Source organism: Nicotiana tabacum, chromosome 14, assembly GCF_000715075.1.
Source record: "Nicotiana tabacum cultivar K326 chromosome 14, ASM71507v2, whole genome shotgun sequence".
Taxonomy (NCBI): domain Eukaryota; kingdom Viridiplantae; phylum Streptophyta; class Magnoliopsida; order Solanales; family Solanaceae; genus Nicotiana; species Nicotiana tabacum.
The window spans coordinates 105,733,451-105,754,376 of NC_134093.1; the positions used below are offsets into that span (position 1 = coordinate 105,733,451).

The 20,926-nt window shown below is 37.8% G+C and overlaps 1 protein-coding gene across 1 annotated transcript; it reads right to left on the reverse strand.

Moving 5' to 3' along the window:
- Positions 1-1,358: 1,358 nt before the first annotated feature.
- Positions 1,359-2,431, reverse strand: LOC107784764 (fruit-specific protein). Its single transcript, XM_016605941.2, has 2 exons — positions 2,276-2,431; positions 1,359-1,789 (listed from the first exon to the last, which is right to left on the reverse strand). The coding sequence occupies exons 1-2, from the start codon at positions 2,328-2,330 to the stop codon at positions 1,518-1,520; spliced, it is 327 nt and encodes a 108-aa protein (XP_016461427.1). The 5' UTR covers positions 2,331-2,431; the 3' UTR covers positions 1,359-1,517.
- Positions 2,432-20,926: the final 18,495 nt, after the last annotated feature.

The window sequence follows — 20,926 nt, forward strand, 5'->3', positions numbered from 1 at the left end:
ATTAATTATTAAATTTAAAGATGATATTTTGGGTTATCACAACTTATATCTCATTACAATTTAACATTGATTTATTAACTGAAATATGTGTTTAACCAATTATTTGTGAGCAACCTTGCTAAATTATATTGATAAATAAATACTACTTATTACTATTTGATAACTTGTATGCACTTTTTTTATTTTATTTTATAATTTAATACTTAGAAGTATTTTATCTAATCATTGTCTATACACAAATTACAAACAAACACACTTTTCAAATGATTTAGCTAACAAAAATTATCATTCTTGTAATTGTTGTTACATGTCGTTTTATAATGTATAGTATTGTATTGTATTAGATTGTATATTGAATTGTTTGATGAATATAACATTTGAATAGATTGTATTATTTGCCGTCGTTTCATGATATCATACACCAACAATATGAAGAATAAACTTGCAACATTACTAAGAAAAAATAAGATACAGAGTAGAATTATATATATATATATAAAAGTAAGGTAAAGAATAAATTATAAGTTTAATATTAAGCTAGCGTTTGGCCATAGATTCTCAAATTTGTTTTGAAAAATCTGATTTACGTGAAGTTTGGTTTGAAGATGAAAATGTATTTGGACATCAATTTTCAAAACATATTTCACTTTTTTTGGAAAAAAATATGAAACATGACTTATACCACAAGTTCTAAAAACTATCACAAATACCCAACAGTACCTTCATCAATAACATTCATTATCATTATCACAAACCATAGTCCTGGACATAAATAAATTTGGTATAAAATTATTATTTTTATAATGAACTACATAATATACTATCAGATGACCGAAAAGATGAAGCAACATTATTACAAAATAATAAATGATGAGCTCTTTTATAAAATACAAAAGTTTGGGGCAATTTTTAAATTTTAAAAAAAATATAATAGTAATATTTTGGGTTTGGGTTTTGGGATTTGGGAATTTGCAAAAATATGGATAAAATTTATGAACAAAACATGTATTTGCCAAAAATAATTTGGAAAACAATTGACAAAATCTTTGGCCAAACGGATCCTAAGAAAGAGCAAGATGAGAGAACAAAACAAGGTAACGATACCACCACACCAAATCCGCCGTTCCATAAAGTGATACTTTTTGTCGTTACGTAATGATAAATTTAACGATACGATATAATAAACTTTAAGTAACAATTAAAACAAATATTATATTTAAAGTAACAATACAATTAATACAATACAATAGGTAACAACCATCCAAACAAGTTGTTAATGACACTATACATATCATATATAGTAAACATTATCTCCCTTTAAGTTTCGTGCCACTTCAATAGGGAAAATAGAGAAGATATAATTCATAATGAACTGCATATAAGAAACTTGGTTACATATTCATTTTCTTACACAAACTTGGACAAGTAGGAAACACAACATTATATTATTTAAAATGCTTGAATATAACACGAAGATCAAGCATTTATAAATAGTCCATATATTGCAGCAATATAATTTATATTTTGCTGTGCTTAGCGCGAAGTTTAGTTCCAAAATAACCTTCACCAGTAGCAGTAAGCTTGTCACATTGAGATCTCCATCCCTTAAATGCAGATGGAACACAATTGTAACAAACCCATCCATCACTGCAATCGCTTTCGACGTTGCAATATTTAAGGCAAGTTATTATATCACCTAATGGAAGTAATTTATTTTTCATCGATGCAACATCTTCGGGTAAGTCTCGTAAAGCCATCACTTGCATCTTAGGAGACCCAGAGAGATTAACTGCGCATTGAAAACATAACAAAGATTAAGAATAATAATGTGATCTTTACACTATAAAAACAAATTGGAATTAGCTACGAACTTAGGCGCTGATCTGTCGCTAAGTTGCTCATAGCTAAAAGCATTTCTATATAATCTGTTGCTTTTTATCCATTGCTAAATAGGATTACCGATGGATTTTTCTATTTAGCTACAGAATTTCTCCGTAAGCTAATTCCTATGTTTTTAGTAGTGTTACACATATAACCGGCCTGATTCACTATTTATTTTTCCTATTCGGTATATATATATTTGTGTACCGGATATTTATATACATATTATACACAAATAATATATATATTATACATCAACCGACTATTTTGATTTATGTGGTTGGATGAGCCGCTATTTAAGTTAATTCTTCAATAATATACCCAAAAACTTACACATGATTTTCATATATGTATAATTATTATAAAGGGAGAGAATAGTGGTAAAGTTTTGAACCTGTAATTGCAACAAAGAGAGCAATCAAGAGAAAAGCTTGCTTAAAGTATGCCATCTCAACGATACTTTGGCTAAAGATGTACGATAGAAGAGTGTGAATATTGATGCTTTTTTCCTTCAATGGGAAGATCGTATTTATAGACCTATACTAATAAGTTGATAGGACTTGTTAATAATTTGGTCAATTATTAGGCTTCCCCATTCTATTGAATGTTTTGCCGGACATAAGAAAATTAAACAAAGATAAGTATAATGCTAACCAAGATGACAGATATTGAAATTAAAAGATTGTCGGGCAATCTTTATTATTGATTTTACACATTACATGTATATAGGTTCCACCTTTTGTTACCGTTCCAAAGTTTCATTATACAACCGGACATCTTTATAACAACCTCGTTTGTTTCAGATAGTTTTGAATATTATAGTGAATTGATGTTATAGAGAAAAATATATTATAACAGAACATGAAATTTGGTTCTGAAAAAATTTAACTTTTATAGTGAAGTATTGTTATATAAGGATGTTGTTATAAAGATGTCTCACGGTATATGTCATTGTCGTTGTCAAGAATACAACAAATATTATATTGATGTCACAACGAGCCTCATCAATATTAATTATGATATCGCATGTAGAATGTTGGGTTTAACCAGCCCAAAAATACTATTGTATTAATATTGTGTGAAATTGTTCGTGTTGTGCCATTTTATATGGTATTCCTCAAAAGGCCTAAAACCATAAATGGTATTTCTATGCGTAATATGTACTTTATCGATCTTTCCACCTACCAATGTGGTAATTTATTGACACATATGTATCGGGTAAAATTGGTTTATAACAAATGGTCGAATGGTAGTATACACGCGGAACCGAAGGCAAGAAAAAGGCAAATCAGGCAACGACTAATACTGGACACAACAAATGTGATTGATGACGGGTAAATCCCGAAAGGAGCATATTTAACCGGAGGAGATCAAAGGTTTGCCATCGGATAATATTCGATAAGGGAATATTCTCTAACATTAAATGAGCGACCTTTGCAGAGAATATTTGCATCCATGGCGTGCCGTTATATATTCATCTATGACTCTTTTATTATCATTTAAAAGGGGCTTGATCCTGGATCTTGTTTACCTAGATAAAACTATAAATATTAGGCTCAGTAACCATTGTAGGACATGGAATTCTTTGAAAACATATGTTGCGTTTTACTTTTGCTCTCAATTAAACAACTTTACTCATTTTTTATCATTGTTTTCACTTTTGTCCTCGAAAACATTGCTCTCGGAGCCGGACTTGTTATCTTCTTCAATTTCAATTGCTAAATCTCATTTTTTATCTTATCTTTTTATCATTTTTGGATCAAATCAGTTCGTGTGTCTATAAATCACATAACAAATTTAACTATACTGTTGTACGGATAAATAATACCTAACAGAAAAGAATGAAAATCTACAAAATTCCATTACCCTAATTAGTACAAGATAAAGCGATGCTACGTACATAATTGTGATGGATATCACAATGAGTGATCAACTGAAAATGTTAGAAAACAAAAATAAACTATTATTATCTATTTTATTGTATTGTATTGTTACTTTAAATACAATGTTCGTTTTGATTATTACTTGACTTTTATTGTATCGTATTATTAAATAAATTGTTACGTAATGTTGAAAAGTTCCACTTTATGAAACGCTTGATTTGGTGTGGTGGCGTCGCTATCTTACTTTATTTTTTTCATCTTGACTTTCCTTATTATTAAATAATTATATTTTATCCTTTATAATTTACCCTACTTTTTTATATAATAATTTTACTCTGTATTCTATTTTTTTAGTAATATTATAGTTTATTCTTCATATTATTGGTGCGTGCATGACATTATAAGACAACGACAAATGATATAATCTATTCAAATATTATATTTATTAAATAATATAATATAATATAATATAATACAATAAATTATGAAACCAAAACAACTCAAGTGGTAAGAACGACTTTTGGTTATCTTCGTGTAAGTTATTATTATTATATTAAGGTGGTCGTTGTGTGTCACTGTCTGGTGGATTGTCTTCTCACTAATATAAAAAGTACTCGGACCACGTGATTCATTATTTATATAATTATTGAAAATTTATCCATGTCTAGTTATTATAAAATTAAGACAGATACCAGAGAATAAATAACATAATGCAATAGCCATTGCAAAACACAACAAGGACCGACGTGTCAAGTTCTGAAATAATGTAGTGAAAATATGGCTCTCACGACTAACTCAACTTAACAAGTTAGCTTGCGAGTAGAAGATTGTTCAAGATTATATTAGAAAATTATAACTCATTTTCTCGACCAATATGAAATTTGGCAGAAAGTAAAGATTGTCACATGTAGATGAAAGATGGGTTTTATAAATTAAAAAAAAATCATAAATAGCAATTAATACTCCCTCCGTTTCATATTAGATGAGATACTTTTTTTTAATTCGTTCCAAAATAAATGATACATTTCTAAATTTGGTCATTTACTTTTGAGATACCAATATTACCCTTACCATCCTTCCTTCAAAAATCTGATACGGACCCACTGAATTTAAGAGTAAATAATTTGTGATATAACCTTATTAGGTTAGGTTTAAAAGTCAAATATTGAAAAAGTGAAACCATTAGTGTCAGATCTTTTCCATGTTTGTTGGCACGTGGCTTCTTCCATTTTGGTTCTTTCATATTTTCTGCTGCAGTTACAATTATTTTCCTCGAAATTGGAATATTGCGAGCCATATGTAATTTACTTACGTGCTTCATTTTTTATCCCAAATTACCAATAAAGACACATTGATTGAAGTTATAAAGCGACATTAACATTAAGGTGAGGTCTCACATCTGGACTGTTAAGAGGTTGAAAGTAAAGCCTAATATCAAATCCATCTTGTCGAGCATCTTCAGTAAATTGCAAGTCATTAACACTAAGGTGAGGTCTCGCATTATCTTGTTGGATAAAAATAGAAGTATTTGACTGCGAAAGTGGCCATTTTGATCGAATCGCTGAAAGAACTTTTTCAATTAAACAAGTCCTAGTGACATCTTTAGTGACTAATAAAATAGGCTTTGTTTCTAAAGTTCTAGCTACTCTGTTTTTTCTATTCCTTTTGGCGGGTTCCTTGAACACAAAAGGAAATATCCTTATTTTTCCTGAAAATAACTCAGTTCCATCTTCAGCAAGCCTAGGGCGCGCAGCAACATCCATAAACATAACTTTTGTTATGAAATTTTTACTTTTACAAGATCTATATGGATTTGACTCTTCTTCTTCAGGGAGAAGATAGAATGTTTCAGATTTTTTCGACAAAAAAAACTATTTTTCATCTATATGAACATAATTAAATATGTTTGAAAACATAGGATTTGAATTTAGCGTACCAAACTCTATCATTGATAGACAAAATTGAAGTCCTGCCTTCTTATTTTTCTCTGTCAAATGAGGCTTTATGACATTTGTATGTTGCCCTATAACTCCTTCTTTGATGCGTCGAAAAATAGTTGACGTTGACATATCCATAGCATATTCCAAAGATCGAATATTTGTTCAGGAACAAAGAGGAATTTCTTTTACCATATTAATGTCGACATGAATTCGTTTTCTCCCAACCCTGCCTACAATATGCGGAGACACATTTAATGGAGTACCGTTAGCGACACTTAATTTTGTCTGTTGCCAAATATTTTCCATAGTACTCCTTGAAGTATTAAATAAAATCATAACTTACTTTAAAGACCCATGTTTAACAACTCCATTTTTGCTTTCCTTCAAAAGTCATTCGGCAATAGCATGACGCTCCTCAATTTTTAGTCGTCTTTTTCTAATAGTTGAGTCAAATTGAGAGTCACTCATCTGTGTATAATTAATCTCATATGCTAGATAAAATAGGATTAAAGGAAATAATCAAAATATAAGAGAAAATTAGAAACACCAGGAGAAAAACAGGATTACAAAGAGAAACACTGAAAGCATAGGTGAATAATCTCAAATATCTCTACATAAAAAGACAAACTTATCACCTAATTAAAAAAGAGAATTTTTGGCGCCGCAAGAATGAAAGACATCTTTTTGCCACCACAAGAATTGAAGAAATTTCTGAGAATAGCCAGTAGCCAGTAAACTAGATGTAACGATCCGGCCGGTCGTTTTGAGTATTATAACCCCGTTCTCACCATTTACTGCTCAATTTATACTTTACAGTTATTTTATGAATTACCGGGTTAGTTGATTCGGGTCCAGAAGGAATTTGAGTGAAACGAGACACTAAGTCTCAAAATTAAAAATTTAAGTTAGAAAAGTAGACCAGATGTGGACTTATGTGTAAACGACCTCATATTCGAATTCTGATAATTTCAATAGCTCCGTATGGTAATTTTGGACTTAGGAGCATGCCCGAAAAATTATTTGGAGGTCGGTAGAGGAATTAGGTTTGGAATGGCGAAAGTCAAATTTTGAGAAGTTTGACTGGGGGTTGACTTTTTGATATCAGGGTCGAAATTTGATTCTAAAATTTTTAATAGGTCTGTTATGTCATTTATGACTTGTGTGAAAACTTTGAGGGCAATCAGACGTGATTTGATAGGTTTCGGCACTGTTTGTATAAATAGAAAGTGTCAAAGTTCATTAGGCTTGAATCTATGCGTGATTCATGTTTTTAGTGTTATGGGATGTGATTTGAGGACTCATCTAAGTTAGTATGATGATTTACGACTTGTTGGTATATTTAGTTGAGGTTCCGAGGGCCTCAGGTGAGTTTCAGATGGTTAACGAATCAAAAGTTAGACTAGAATAGTTGCTGCAATTTCCTTCTACCAGAAATTCGGGGAGCCCAGAATCGAGCCCAAAATGGAGCCCAGAATCAAACCACAACCGAGCCCAGGGTCGAAGCCATGATCGAAGGCCATGGTCGAGGGCCATGATCGATGGTCAGGATCGAGGGTCAGAATCGAGGCCCAGGATTGAGGACCACGATCGAAGGCCAAGATCGAGGCAAGACCGAGGTTGTCTAGGCAGAATTATAAAGAAGAGGACTTCGTCCCATTCACCATTTTTGATGAATTGGAGCTTGAGGAGAGGCGATTTTTGATATATTTTCAAGGAAAACTTGAGGTAAGTCCCTTGTGATCATTTCTACTCCATAATATTGAATTATCATCATATAATCCGACTAGATTACATGTTTTTGAGGTGTAAATCGGAGATTTGAATTTAGAAATTTGGAAATAAGATTTGATGATTTGGAGGTCGAGTTGAGGTCGGATTTTGGTAAAATTAGTATGGGTAGACTCGTGGTGGAATGGGCTTTCGGATATTTAAACTATTATCGGGTTTCGAGACGTGGGCCCCACATGCAATTTTTAGCTAAATTTCAGATTTTATGGAAAATTAGCATTTTCTTATGGAATTAATTCCAATAAATTTTATTGACTGAAATAAATTATATATGACTAGATTCGAGGCATTCAGAGTCCAATTTGCAAGGCAAAGGCATAGCAGAGTAAAGAATTTCACGTTTTGAGGTAAGTAACAATTATAAATCTGGTCCTGAGGGTATGAAACCCCGAAATTTGGTATCAAGTGATTACTTTAGAGGTGACACACATTCTAGGTGACGGGCGTGTAGGTGTGCACCGAGGGGATTGTGACTTCCCGTGGAAACTGTAAAGTTGAATAACTTGTTGTTAGCTATGTGCTCTCTATGTGTTGTGAAAATTTGACTGTAAGTCATGTTAGAAGCCATGTTGAGGCTATATGTTGGTATTGTTGGGACCCACTGAGGTCGTGTGCGTGTTGAACTATCTGCTTAATTGTTGTTTTGTACTTAGTCACAGTTTATTTGATTATTTTATCTCAGTCTCTATTGTTCATTAATTATGCATCATATCATTGTTGTTTGGGCTGATTTTATAATTATTGGGGGCCCGAGAGACTGGAGAGATTTATGATTGAGTGAGGCCAAGGGCCTGATTGTGATATATTGATACTATAGCATGTGAGTTGTCCGTGCAACACGTGAGTTGTTTGTGCGGATCCAGATATTGATACTATAACACGTGAATTGTCCGTGCAACACGTGAGTTATCCGTGTGGATCCAGATATTTATACTATGGCATGTGAGTTGTCCGTGCGGATTATAGCGCTTAGGCTGTAGGAGCCCCTCCGGAGTTTGTACACCCCCAGTGAGTGCGGGTACCCATTGAGTGTGAGTGTTGAGGGCTGAGAGCCGAGTGGTTGAGTTGTTGTGACGAGCTGAGTGACTGTTGCCCTGAGAGGATGTACTTGCTTTTCATTCGTTGTTGCCTTCTGTCATTGTTGTGAAATACTATGAAAGATTTTATATCCGGATTACATGAACTTTAACTGTATAAAACTGATTTGACTTAAACTGTTGGATTTGAAAGCATGTCTATTCTTTGCTGGAATTATTGAAAGTGAACTATAATTGTATAGCTCGTCACTATCTTCAGTTCCTTATTTATTATTGTTACTTGCTGAGTTGGTTGTACTCATACTACACCCTGCACTTCGTGTGCAGATCTAGATGTTCCCGGACATAGCGGGTGTTGATTATTTCGTACGGTTGACGTTTCAGAGATTCAAAGGTAGCTGTCGTGTTTCGCAGACCTTGCCTCTCCTTCCCTATCTCTTTTTACTGTATTTGGCCTTAGACTATTATATACCGTATTTTTCAGACTTGTATTCATATTAGATGCTCATGTACTCAGCGACACCAGGTTTTGAGAATATATTTTACCTAGTATTTGTGGGATTTTCACTTAAGCTTGAATTATGATATTTTTCGTATTTAAAAGAAATTGTGGTTTATTAAGATTGTCGGCTTTCCTAGTATCGAGATAGGCGCCATCACAATAGGTTAGGGTTTTAGGTTGTGACAAGTTAGTATCAAAGCTTAGGTTACATAGGTCTCACGAGACATGAGTAGGTTTAGTAGAGTCTTGCGGATCGATATGGAGGCGTTTGTACTTATCTTCGAGAGGCTACAGAACCCTTAGAAAAACTTCACTTTCTTGTATTCTATCGTGCAAATTTGTTGATTCCGGAAACTAAATTTCTGTTATTCTATTCTCTCATAAATTGTGAGGACATGTTCTACTGGATCGGACGGCTCTGCCACTAGTGCCACTAGTTATGGCCGAAAGAGGCTGGGGCCGTGGTAGAGTCCGTGACCGAGGTATAGCTCGTGCAGTTGTTGGAGCAGTACCTATAGTACCACCAGTTGCTCCAGCTCAGGAGCAGATTCCGTATACAGTTGAGCCGGCGGGACCAGCTCAGGCACCAGTTGTGCCCATTGAGATTCCAGGCCTTCAAGAGACTTTGGCCCAGATATTGACAGTTTGCACTGGTCTTTCACAAGTTGTTTCGTCTCAGGCCGCACCTGCCACTTCTCAGGCCGGGGGAGGTACTCATACCCCTGTTGCCCGTACTCCAGACCAGGTACTACAAGGACTTCATATACCGGGGGCACTACCAGCCTAGCCGGTTGCAGCTGCTCAGACCCCGGCAGTTCCTGTAATGGCAGATGATGAGCAGAGGAGACTCGAGAGATTTGAGAGGCTTCGACCTCCACCATTTAGTGGTACAGTCAGAGGATGCTCAGGGTTTTCTGGATAAGTGTCAACGGATGCTTCAATCAATGGGTATTCTAGAGACCAATGGGGTCTCGTTCACTACTTTTTAGTTTTTTGGGGCAGCCTTCAGATAGTGGGAGGCTTATGAGAGGCGCATGCCAGTTGGTGTTGTACCACTTACATGGAAGGAATTCTCCATTCTATTTTTGGAGAAGTTTTTGTCGTAGTCTCGTAGAGAAGAGTTGCGTAGCCAGTTTGAGCAGTTACGTCAAGATGGCATGTCTGTGACGCAGTACGAGATGAGATTTTCTGAGTTGGCTCATTACGTAGTCTATTTGGTTCCCACTGATAGGGAGAGTATTATGAGGTTTATTGATGGCCTCACATATCAGTTGCGGTTACTTATGACTAGGGAGAGGGTATATGGTGCTACTTTTGATGAGGTAGTTGACATTGCTCGACAGATAGAGATGGTTCGTAGCCAGGAACGTGGAGAGAGGGAGGCTAAGAGGCCTCGTGGTCCTGGTGATTTCAGTGGTGTTCCTTTAGGGGGTCAGGTTTACCGCGGTAGGGGTCGTTCTTACAGACACGCTCAGATGGGTCGTCCATCTCATCGTGGTTCATTAGCTAGCCACGATTCTTACAATGCTCACTTAGGTTAGTTTTCATTCAGTGCACTACTAGCGCAGAGTTCTCATCATGCCTCGTCCGCTCAGGCTTCTACAGGTAATTCCTCGGGATATCAGGAGCAGAAGTTCCGTCAGAGTAGGGGTTGTTTCGAGTGCGAAGAATTTGGTCATTTCAAGAGAGAGAGTCCTAGGCTGTTGAGTGGGGCTCCACAGCAGAGTCCTCGACTGATGGTACCAGCACCAACAATTCCACCACCCGCCCAACCAGCTCTAGGTAGGGGTCAGGCAGCTAGGGGTCACCCAAGAGGGGGATACCTATCAAGTGGCGGTCAGGCTCGATTCTATGATTTTCCTGCCATGCCAGATATTGTTGCCTTAGATGCAGTGTGATCACTGTGCCATAGGGAAGCTTCTATATTATTTGACCCTGGTTCCACTTATTCATATGTATCATCATATTTTTCTCATTATCTGGATATGACCTATGAGTCTTTAGTTTCACCTGTTTGTGTATCTACACCGGTGGACAATATTATTACTGTGGATCGTGTGTATCGGTCGTGTGTGGTGACTATTGGGGAACTGGAGACTAGAGTTGATCTCTTATTACTCGGTATGGTTGATTTCGATATAATTCTGGGTATGGATTAGTTATCTCCATGTCATGCTAATATGGACTGTCACGTAAAAACTATGACGTTGACGATGCCGGGGTTGCCAAAGGTTGAATGGAGGGGTTCTCTAGAGTTTATTCCTAGCAGGGTAGTTTCTTATTTGAAGTCCCAACGTATGGTTGGAAAGGGATGTTTGTCATATTTGGCCTTTATGAGATATGTTAATGCAGATACTCCTATTATTGATTCAGTACCGGTCGTGCAAGACTTTCCATATGTATTTCCTGCAGACTTGCTGGGTATATCACCCGACATGGATATTGATTTTGGTATTGACTTGGTACAGGACATTCATCATATTTATATTCCTCTGTATCGTATGACACTAGCTGAGTTAAAAGAATTGAAAGAACAATTTCATGAACTCCTTGAAAAGGGGTTTATTTGGCCTGGTGTGTCACCTTGGGGTGCACCGGTTCTGTTCGTGAAAAAGAAAGATGGTATTATGCGGATGTGCATCGATTATAGGCAGTTGAACAAAGTTACAATCAAGAATAAATATCCCTTGCCACATATTGATGACTTATTTGACCAGCTTCAGGGAACAAGGGTGTTCTCCAAAATTGATTTGAGATCCGGATATCACCAGTTAAAGTTTCAGGATTCAGATATTCTGAAGACGGCATTTAGAACGTGTTATGGCCACTATGAATTTCTTGTGATGTCCTTTGGGCTAACCAATGCCCCATCATCATCATTTATGCCTTTGATGAATAATGTATTCCATCCATATCTTGATTCATTTGTCGTAGTATTTACTGATGATATCCTGGTGTACTCACGTAGCCAGGAGGAGCATGCTCAACACTTGGGTATTGTATTACAAAGATTGAGAAATGAGAGACTTTGTGACAAATTCTCTAAGTGTGAGTTCTGGCTTAGTTCGGTGGCATTCTTGGGACATATAGTGTCCAGTGAAGGAATTAAGGTGGATCCGAAGAAAATAGTGGCAGTTTAGAGTTGGCATGGGCCACCTTCAGTTACTGAGATTCGGCATTTTCTCGGGTTGGCCGGTTATTATCGTTGCTTCGTGGAGGGATTATCGTCTATTGCATCGCCTATGACTAAATTGACCCATAAAGGTGCTCCGTTCAAGTGGACGGATGAGTGTGAAGAGAGCTTTCAGAAGCTTAGAATAACTTTGACTACAACTCCAGTATTGGTGTTACCTACAGGTTCAGAGTCTTATATTGTGTATTGTGACGCGTCACGTATTGGTCTCGGTGCAGTGCTTATGCAAGCCAGTAGGATGATTGCCTATGCGTCCAGACAGTTAAAGGTACATGAGAAGAATTATCTAGTCCACGATCTTGAGTTAGCAGCTATTACTCACACCTTGAAAATTTGGCGGCATTTTTTGTACGGTGTCCAATGTGAGGTATATACTGATCATCGGAGTCTACAACATCTGTTTAAACAGAAGGATCTTAATTTTCGGCAGCGGAGGTGGTTAAAGTTGCTTAAGGATTATGATATCACAATTATCTATCATCCCGGAAAGGTCAATGTAGTGGCCGATGCCTTGAGTCATAAAGGTAAGAGTTTGGGCAGCTTAGCATACTTACCGGTAGGAGAGAGGCCTTTAGCCTTGGATGTACAGGCTTTGGCCAACCAGATTGCTAGATTAGAGGTTTTCGAGCCGAATCCAGTTTTGGCTTGTGTGGTTTCTCGGTCTTCTTTGCATGATCGCATAAGAGAGCGCCAGTATGATGACCCACATCTTCTTGTCCTTAAGGACATGTTTCAACACGATGATGCCAAGGAAGTCACTATTGGAGATGACACTGTATTACGAATGCAGGGCAGGCTTTGTCTACCTAATGTAGATGGTTTGCATGAGCTGATTCTCCAGGAAGCTCACAATTCACGATACTCTATTCATCCAGGTACTGCGAAGATGTATCAGGATTTGAGGCAACATTATTGGTGGAGGCAAATGAAGAAAGATATAGTTGGATTTGTAGCTCGGTGTCTAAATTATCAACACGTAAAGTACGAGCATCAGAGACCGGACGGATTACTACAGAGACTTGAAATTACGAAGTGGATGTGGGAGCATATTATCATGGACTTCGTAGTTGGGCTTCCACGGACTTTGAGAAAGTTTGATGCAGTTTGGGTGATTGCAGATTAGTTGACTAAGTTCGCGCATTTTATTCTAGTTGGTACCAATTATTCTTCAGAGCGGTTGGCTGAGATTTATATCCGCGAGATTGTTCGCCTACACGGTGTGCCAGTGTCCATCATTTTAGATCGAGACACGCAGTTTACATTACAGTTTTGAAGAGCAGTGTAGCGAGAATGGGCACACAGGTGCAGTTGAGTACACCATTTCATCCTCATACGAACGGACAGTCCGAGAACACTAATCAGATATTAAAAGATATGCTACGCGTTTTTGTCATTGATTTTGGGGGTTCTTTGGATCAGTTTCTGCCACTCGCGGAGTTTGCTTACAATAATAGCTACTAGTCAAGCATTCTGATGGCTCTGTATGAGGATTTATATGGGAGACAGTGTCGGTCTCTGATGGTTTAGTTTGAGCCGGGTGAGGCTAGGATATTGGGTACTGACTTGGTATATGATACTTTAGAGAAGGTCAAAGTGATTCAGGAACGGCTTCGCAAGGCACAATTTAGAAAGAAGAGTTAATTAATGATGTTGTTTATATGGTTGGGAAGAAGGTTCTGCTTAAGATTTCACCCATGAAGGGTGTGTTGAAGTTCGGGAAGAAGGGCACGTTGAGCACTTGATATATTAGGCCTTTTGAGATACTTAAGAAGATTGGAGTTGTGTCTTATGAACTTGATTTGCCACCTAATCTATCAGGTGTTCATCCAGTGTTCCACGTATCCATGCTTCGAAAGTATGTCGGGGATCCATCTCATGTTCTGGATTTCAGTACAGTACTGTTGGACAGTAATTTGACTTATGATGTGGAGCCGGTGGCTATTTTAGACCGGTAGGTTCGAAAGCTGAGGTCAAAGAACATAGCATCAGTGAACTTACAGTAGAGAGGCCAACCAGTCGGAGAAGCTACTTGGGAGATTGAGCAGGAGATGTGGTACAAATATCCATACCTATTTGAGACTTCGGGTATGATTCTAAACCCGTTCGAGGATGAACGTTTGTTTAAGAGGGGGAGAATGTAACGACCCGACGGTCGTTTTGAGTATTATAACCACGTTCCCCCCATTAACTGCTCAATTTATACTTTACAATTGTTTTATGACTTACCGGGTTAGTTGGTTCGGGTCCGAAAGGAATTGGAGTGAAACAAGACACTTAGTCTCATAATTAAAAATTTAAGTTAGAAAAGTTGACCGGATGTGGACTTATGTGTAAACGATCTCAAATTCAAATTCTGATAATTCCAATAGTTTCGTATGGTGATTTTGGACTTAGTAGCGTGTACAAAAAATTATTTGGAGGTCGATAGAGGAATTAGGCTTGAAATGGCGAAAGTCGGAAGTTTGATTGGGGGTTGACTTTTTTATATCGGGGTCGAAATCCGATTCTAACAATTTTAATAGGTATGTTATGTCATTGTGTGCAAAATTTGAGAGCAATCGGACATGATTTGATAGGTTTCGACGTTGTTTGAAGAAATAGAAAGTTTCAAAGTTCATTAGGCTTGAATCTATGTGTGATTCATGTTTTTAGTATTGTGAGATGTGGTTTGAAGAGTCGACTAAGTTCGTATGATATTTTAGGACTTGTTGGTATATTTGGTTGAGGACCCGAGGGCCTCGGGTGAGTTTGCATGGTTAATAGGTCAAAAGTTAGACTAGAATAACTGCTGCAATTTCCTTATGCTGGGAATTTCTTTTGCTGGAAATTCGGGGAGCCCAGAATCGAGCCCAAAGTCAAACCACGATCGACCCCAGGGTCGAAGCCATGATCGAAGGCCAGGTTCAAGGGCCATGATCGAGGGCCATGGTCAAGGGTAAGGATCAAGGCCCAGGATCGAGGACACCGATCGAATGCCAAGATCGAGGCAGGACCGAGGCTGTCTAGGCAGAATTATAAAGCACGGGACTTCGCCCCATTCACCATTTTGACGAATTGGAGCTTGAGGAGAGGCGATTGTTGATAGACTTTCAAGGAAAACTTGAGGTAAGCCCCTTATGATTATTTCTACTCCATAATATTAAATTATCATCGAATAATTCGACTAGATTATATGTTTTTGAGGTGTAAATCGGAGATTTGAATTTAGAAATTTGGAAATAAGATTTGATGATTTGGAGGTCGAGTTGAGATCGGATTTTGGTAAAATTAGTATTTGATAATTCCAATAAATTTTATTGACTGAAACAAATTATTTATGACTAGATTCGAGGCATTCAGAGGCCATTTTGTGAGGCAAACGTATAGCAGAGAAAAGAATTTTATGTTTTGAGGTATGTAACAGTTTTAAATCTGGTCTTGAGGGTATGAAACCCCAGAATTTGGTATCATGTGATTACTTTGGAGGTGACGCACATGCTAGGTGACGGGCGTGTGGGCGTGTACTGAGGGCATTGTGACTTGGTCCGTCCCATGGAAACTATAAAGTTGAATAACTTGTTATCTTTGAGCTCTCTATGTGTTGTGGAAATTTGATTGTAAGTCATGTTAGAAACCGTGTTTAGGCTATATGTTGGTACTATTGGGACCCACCGAGGTCGTGCACTTGTTGACCTATCTGCTTAATTGTTGTTTTGTACTCAGTCATAATTTATTTGATTATTTTATCCCAGTCTCTATTGTTCATTATTGATGCATCATATCATTGTTGTTTGGGCTGATTTCATGATTATTGGGGCCCCGAGAGACTGGAGAGATTTATAATTGAGTGAGGCCGAGGTCCTGATTGTGAGATATTGATACTATAGCAATTGAGTGTCCGTGCATCATGTGAGTTGGCCGTGCAGATCCAGATATTGATACTATAGCACGCGAGTTATCTGTGCGGATCCAGATATTTATACTATGCACGTGAGTTGTCCATGTAGATTATAGTGATTGGGCTGTAGGAGTCCCTCCGGAGTCTGTACACCCCTAGTGAGCGCGGGTACCCATTGAGTGTGAGTGCTGAGGGCTGAGAGCCGAGTGGTTGAGCTGTTGTGGCGAGTTGAGTGACTGTTGCCCTGAGAGGCTGTACTTGTTTTTCATTTGTTGTGCCTATCTGCCATTGTTGTGAAATACTCTGAAAGATTTTATATCCAGATTAGATGAACTTGAATTGAATAAAACGGATTTGACTTAAACTGCTGGATTTGAAAACATGTCTATTCTTTAATGGAATTATTAAAAGTGAACTATAATTGTGTAGCTCGTCACTATCTTCAGTTCCTTATTTATTATTGTTACTTGATGAGTTGATTGTACTCATATTATACCTTGCACTTCGTGTGCAGATCCAGGTGTTCCCGGACATAACGGATGTTGATTCTTTCGTACGGTTGATATTTCGGAGATTTAGAGGTAGCTGTCATGTTTCACAGACCTTGCCTCTCCTTCCTTATCTCTTATTTACTATATTTGGGCTTAGACTATTATAAACCGTATGTTTCTGACTTGTATTCATATTAGATGCTCATGTACTCAGTGACACCAGTTTTTGGGAATATGTTTTACCTAGTATTTGTGGGATTTTCATTTAAGCTTGAATTATGATGTTTTTCGTATTTAAAAGAAATTGTGGTTTATTAAGATTGTCGTCTTGTCTAGTATCGAGATAGGTGCCATCACTACAGGTTAGGATTTTAAGTCGTGACACTAGAGTAGCCAGTAGACTATGAGAATTGAAGGAATTTTTTTTTTGACTTAGTTAATGTGGCAGAGAAGATGGGACATGTGGGTCACATTTGATTTAGTATCTACTTTATCATGATTTTCATTAAAAGCTAGAATATGGGCCCTTAAGGGTAAAATTGGTACTTAGGTGATTTGGCAATAGTCTACTCTTGTTTATTAAACTTCGTACCCAGTCAAACTACCTCATTTAATATGAAACGGAGGGAGTATAAATTACAGATATTAACATCAAAGAAACCAGAGGGGAGATAAGTAGAGAAGTATAGATAGAGACAAATTAAATGACAAATTAAGGAAAAACACTTCTAACCATTTCAGTCTACTCTTCTATCCCTGTCAGTTTTTTATACCTCAAGAGAAAAATAAAATGACAAAGGAAAAACAATTCTAACCATTTCAGCCTACTATATTCTATATCTATTAGTATTTTAAAAGGGGCATGAGGCAATACGTTTTACTCAATATGGGGCAAAATGTAAGTCCAGAGACATGGGGAATAAGTTCCATAAATTCTTAAATTTTAATCCATAAATTAATAAAATAGTATAATAATACAAAAATATAGAATGCACATTAATGTTTTTTAAAATCAAAAGGAATTTGTTCACCCTCAAAATTGGATAAGAATTAAACTTGTAATGTGGATTTAAGAATACATGGTTTCACTTAATACCAATTGATAAATATGAAGATTAATAATAGAATTGAACAATGAAGCAAATCAAACTAGTGTTTGAATAGAACTCAACCCTTGAGTTAGAGTATCCTCGAACTGGTTGATGCAAGGACAATAAAAATATAATAAGCCGAAGAACAAGAGCGTGAGCGAGAAAGAAAAATTATATTGCTTTTGTATCAGTTGTGTCCTTACAAATGGTTAGAACTCCCCTTTATATAGTAGATGGATTATATATATGGTAAAATCCTAATTACACAAGAAAATCCCATGATTAACTAAACAACCGTTCTTGATTCGATCCGTTCCGAAATTTCTGCCATGATCTTCGACCAGTCGCGGATATATCACTTTTATGTTATTACGCTATCTTCGGTATTGGTCGATGCCTGTCTTGTTTGTTCTCGATTGTTGTCGGTCTCGATCTTGGAAGGTGTCTCGAATCTCGAGCTCGGTATCTTGTCTTCGTGCCTTAACCCGATCCACTTTGGGGTTGACCTTCGATGCAACCTCTTGGTCTCGGTCAGCATAGAAAAAAATCGGGTGGGCCCGATTTTAACCGTATAAAGATAGTCCCCTCATCTTTTGGAGTATAACGACAAGGAATGAACTAAGTCTTCGATTCTCTATCTCGACCTATCATGACATCATCCATGTCATGACGTCATCCTTGTAAATGACCGAAAACGTCATGTCAGTACAGTTCCCCAAGTCATTAATGAGCGTCAGTTGGTGGTCGGCCACTAGTGCTTTTGAATCATCACTGTAAATCCCATAAATAGGCCCTCTCTTCATTGATTCAAATTTTACTTTCACTTTCTTCTCCAAAGCCTTTACCTCTTTCAAGTTTCTCCATTTTGCGAAATCTTCAGGTTTTGTTGTCAACCTTTTCTCAAAACACCAAGTCCTACTACTTTCTTCTTTCTTCAAACTCATATGAAAAATGGCAAAAATATCAAAAACGGTACCACAAAAAGAGGTTGCTTCATCTTCTCAACCGGCCGGCAGGAAAACGTCGGTGGAACCCCGTATTGATTAGTGTATTCCCCTCCGATTTCAAAACTGATAAGGCTTCATTGGTTCCAGGTCGATGTGAGCCTATGTCAAGATATTTATGCTCGATAACAGAGAAATATCTCGAGCAGGTAAAGAAAGACAGTAACTGGGGGGATAAAGAGGTGGTGATATCAACCGCCAAAGAGGACATAACTACCCATGTGGAAGGGTTTTTAAGTGTTTACACTTAACCTTTCACGTTGGGACCCATCGACCCCATCGTCGTTGATATTTGTCGTCAGTATCAAATAACCCTAGGCCAAATCCATCATTCTTTTTGGCGAATTTTTATTCTGCTCCGATTCTTCGTGAGCAAAGTCGAGGGGATGCCTTTCACCCTCGACCACCTCATCAGGTTATACAGCCCCCGCTTCTATCGAGGCGGGTTAATAAAACTCCAATGCCGGAACACCAAAGTGTTGTTCTCAAGCATAGATGAGGACAAGGACCAAGGCTGGAAGGGCCGGTTCGTTCGAGTGAGGATTTCTAACCTAATCTCGACTGAGAAAATGCCATTTCCTGAGAGATGGAATATGAAAAGTAAGTATAATCCTATTATTAGTTCTTATTTGATGTTTTTCCCTTTTAATTCTTCTTATCGATATCTCTTTCTGTGATATAGAAGTTGCTTTGATGCCTCTTGCAATTCCTAATCACGAAAGCTGGGTTCGAGACCTGGCCTCAACCTCTACGTACACCGAGCACTCATGGCACGGTTTATCGAAGGGTCGATGGGAGGCCAAAAATCATGGTAAGTCTCTTTTACATATATCTGATGATTTGATCAAAATGTCTTTCTTATACTTAACCAATTTTCTTGTGTGTAGGCCTGGAAATAAATGCGGTCATGAGGCCCCCGTATGGAGAGGAAGAGACTTCGGACCTGGTTCCTAAACCGGCGAAGGACAACAATAGAAAAAGGGCCTCGGCTTTCGAGGATCCAGAACTTAAGAAAAGGACGGCTCGAAAGCCGAGGAAGAACAACATCCCTCTGACCGAATAATCTGTTCGGTGTCTAAGATATGACGACGACGAAGAAGAAGAAAAAAACGGCTCCGTACTGGTGGCCCGAGTGAAAAAACCAGCGATGCCCCAAAGGCAGCTAGATCAATGGCGGTTGATAAGGCTCCACCTCGAATTGAGGGGATATCGGAGAAGGACTCGGGCAAAGTCCCCGAGTCGTTGGAGATCGAGGATGCCTCCCACCGAAGTGAACAAACGGTGGGTATATCTGAAGGCATCGGCCCCGAAGCCCTTCGAACTGAGGAGAACTCCCCAAGTAACTCACTTGGGGCAATAGTAATCGAAGACTCGCCCACTCTCCCTGCCTTTTCCGAAAGGGAGATTAGGGATGCCCGAGCTTTGGGGACCCTCGAGGTAGACGGAGCTCATGAGGGAGAGGACCCCTTTCACGATTTGTTTACAGGTATCGAGGATGCTGCTTGCCCGAGTGATGCATCAGGTCTTTTCTTCGAGGTTCAACGAGCCATGAATTGGGTAGGTCTCGATTCCCTTTGTTGATGTCATATTCTTTATTTAATTTATGCCTTGTGAAAGTTTTGTTTTATTTATGCCTCATGAACATTTTGTTCATAAGTTCGAGGGTTAGGCAATTTGATCGAAACCGAACTAGAGTAGTTTTTATAATCGAGTGAGTGCTTGCTCGAACTCGGAGTAGGGTGACCCTTAGGTTTTAATTGAGTGAGGATGATTTATTCGAACTCAAAAATAAACTGGCCCTTTAGGTTCTTGAATTAGGCCGATATGGTCATAGCAAAAAGAATGGATTTCTCCCCCTTTTCGGTTTGAAACGATTATCGTTTAATCATATAAATTATGTTGTGCCTTAACTCGAAATAAAGGATACGATAGAGAGTTGGAACGGTTCCGTACCCATTATGATTTTCAAGGGTCGATATTATCGAGATCCTTTGTTTCGTAATGCCTTAGCATAAAATAAAGGATTTGTTAGAGAATTCGAATGCCTTTGTATCCAATATGGTTTTTGAGGGACGATATTACCAAGACCCTTAGAAATTTAGTATAGGGTAGCCTTTTTAACCAGTTTGTGAAAATATTCGAAGTCCTGTTTAATAACGGGAATCAAACGTCTCTGAACCGTGTTGATTTGGCCGTAGCCTTAAACTTAGGATTCGCCTTTTGGGCTCGTTCCCCTGTT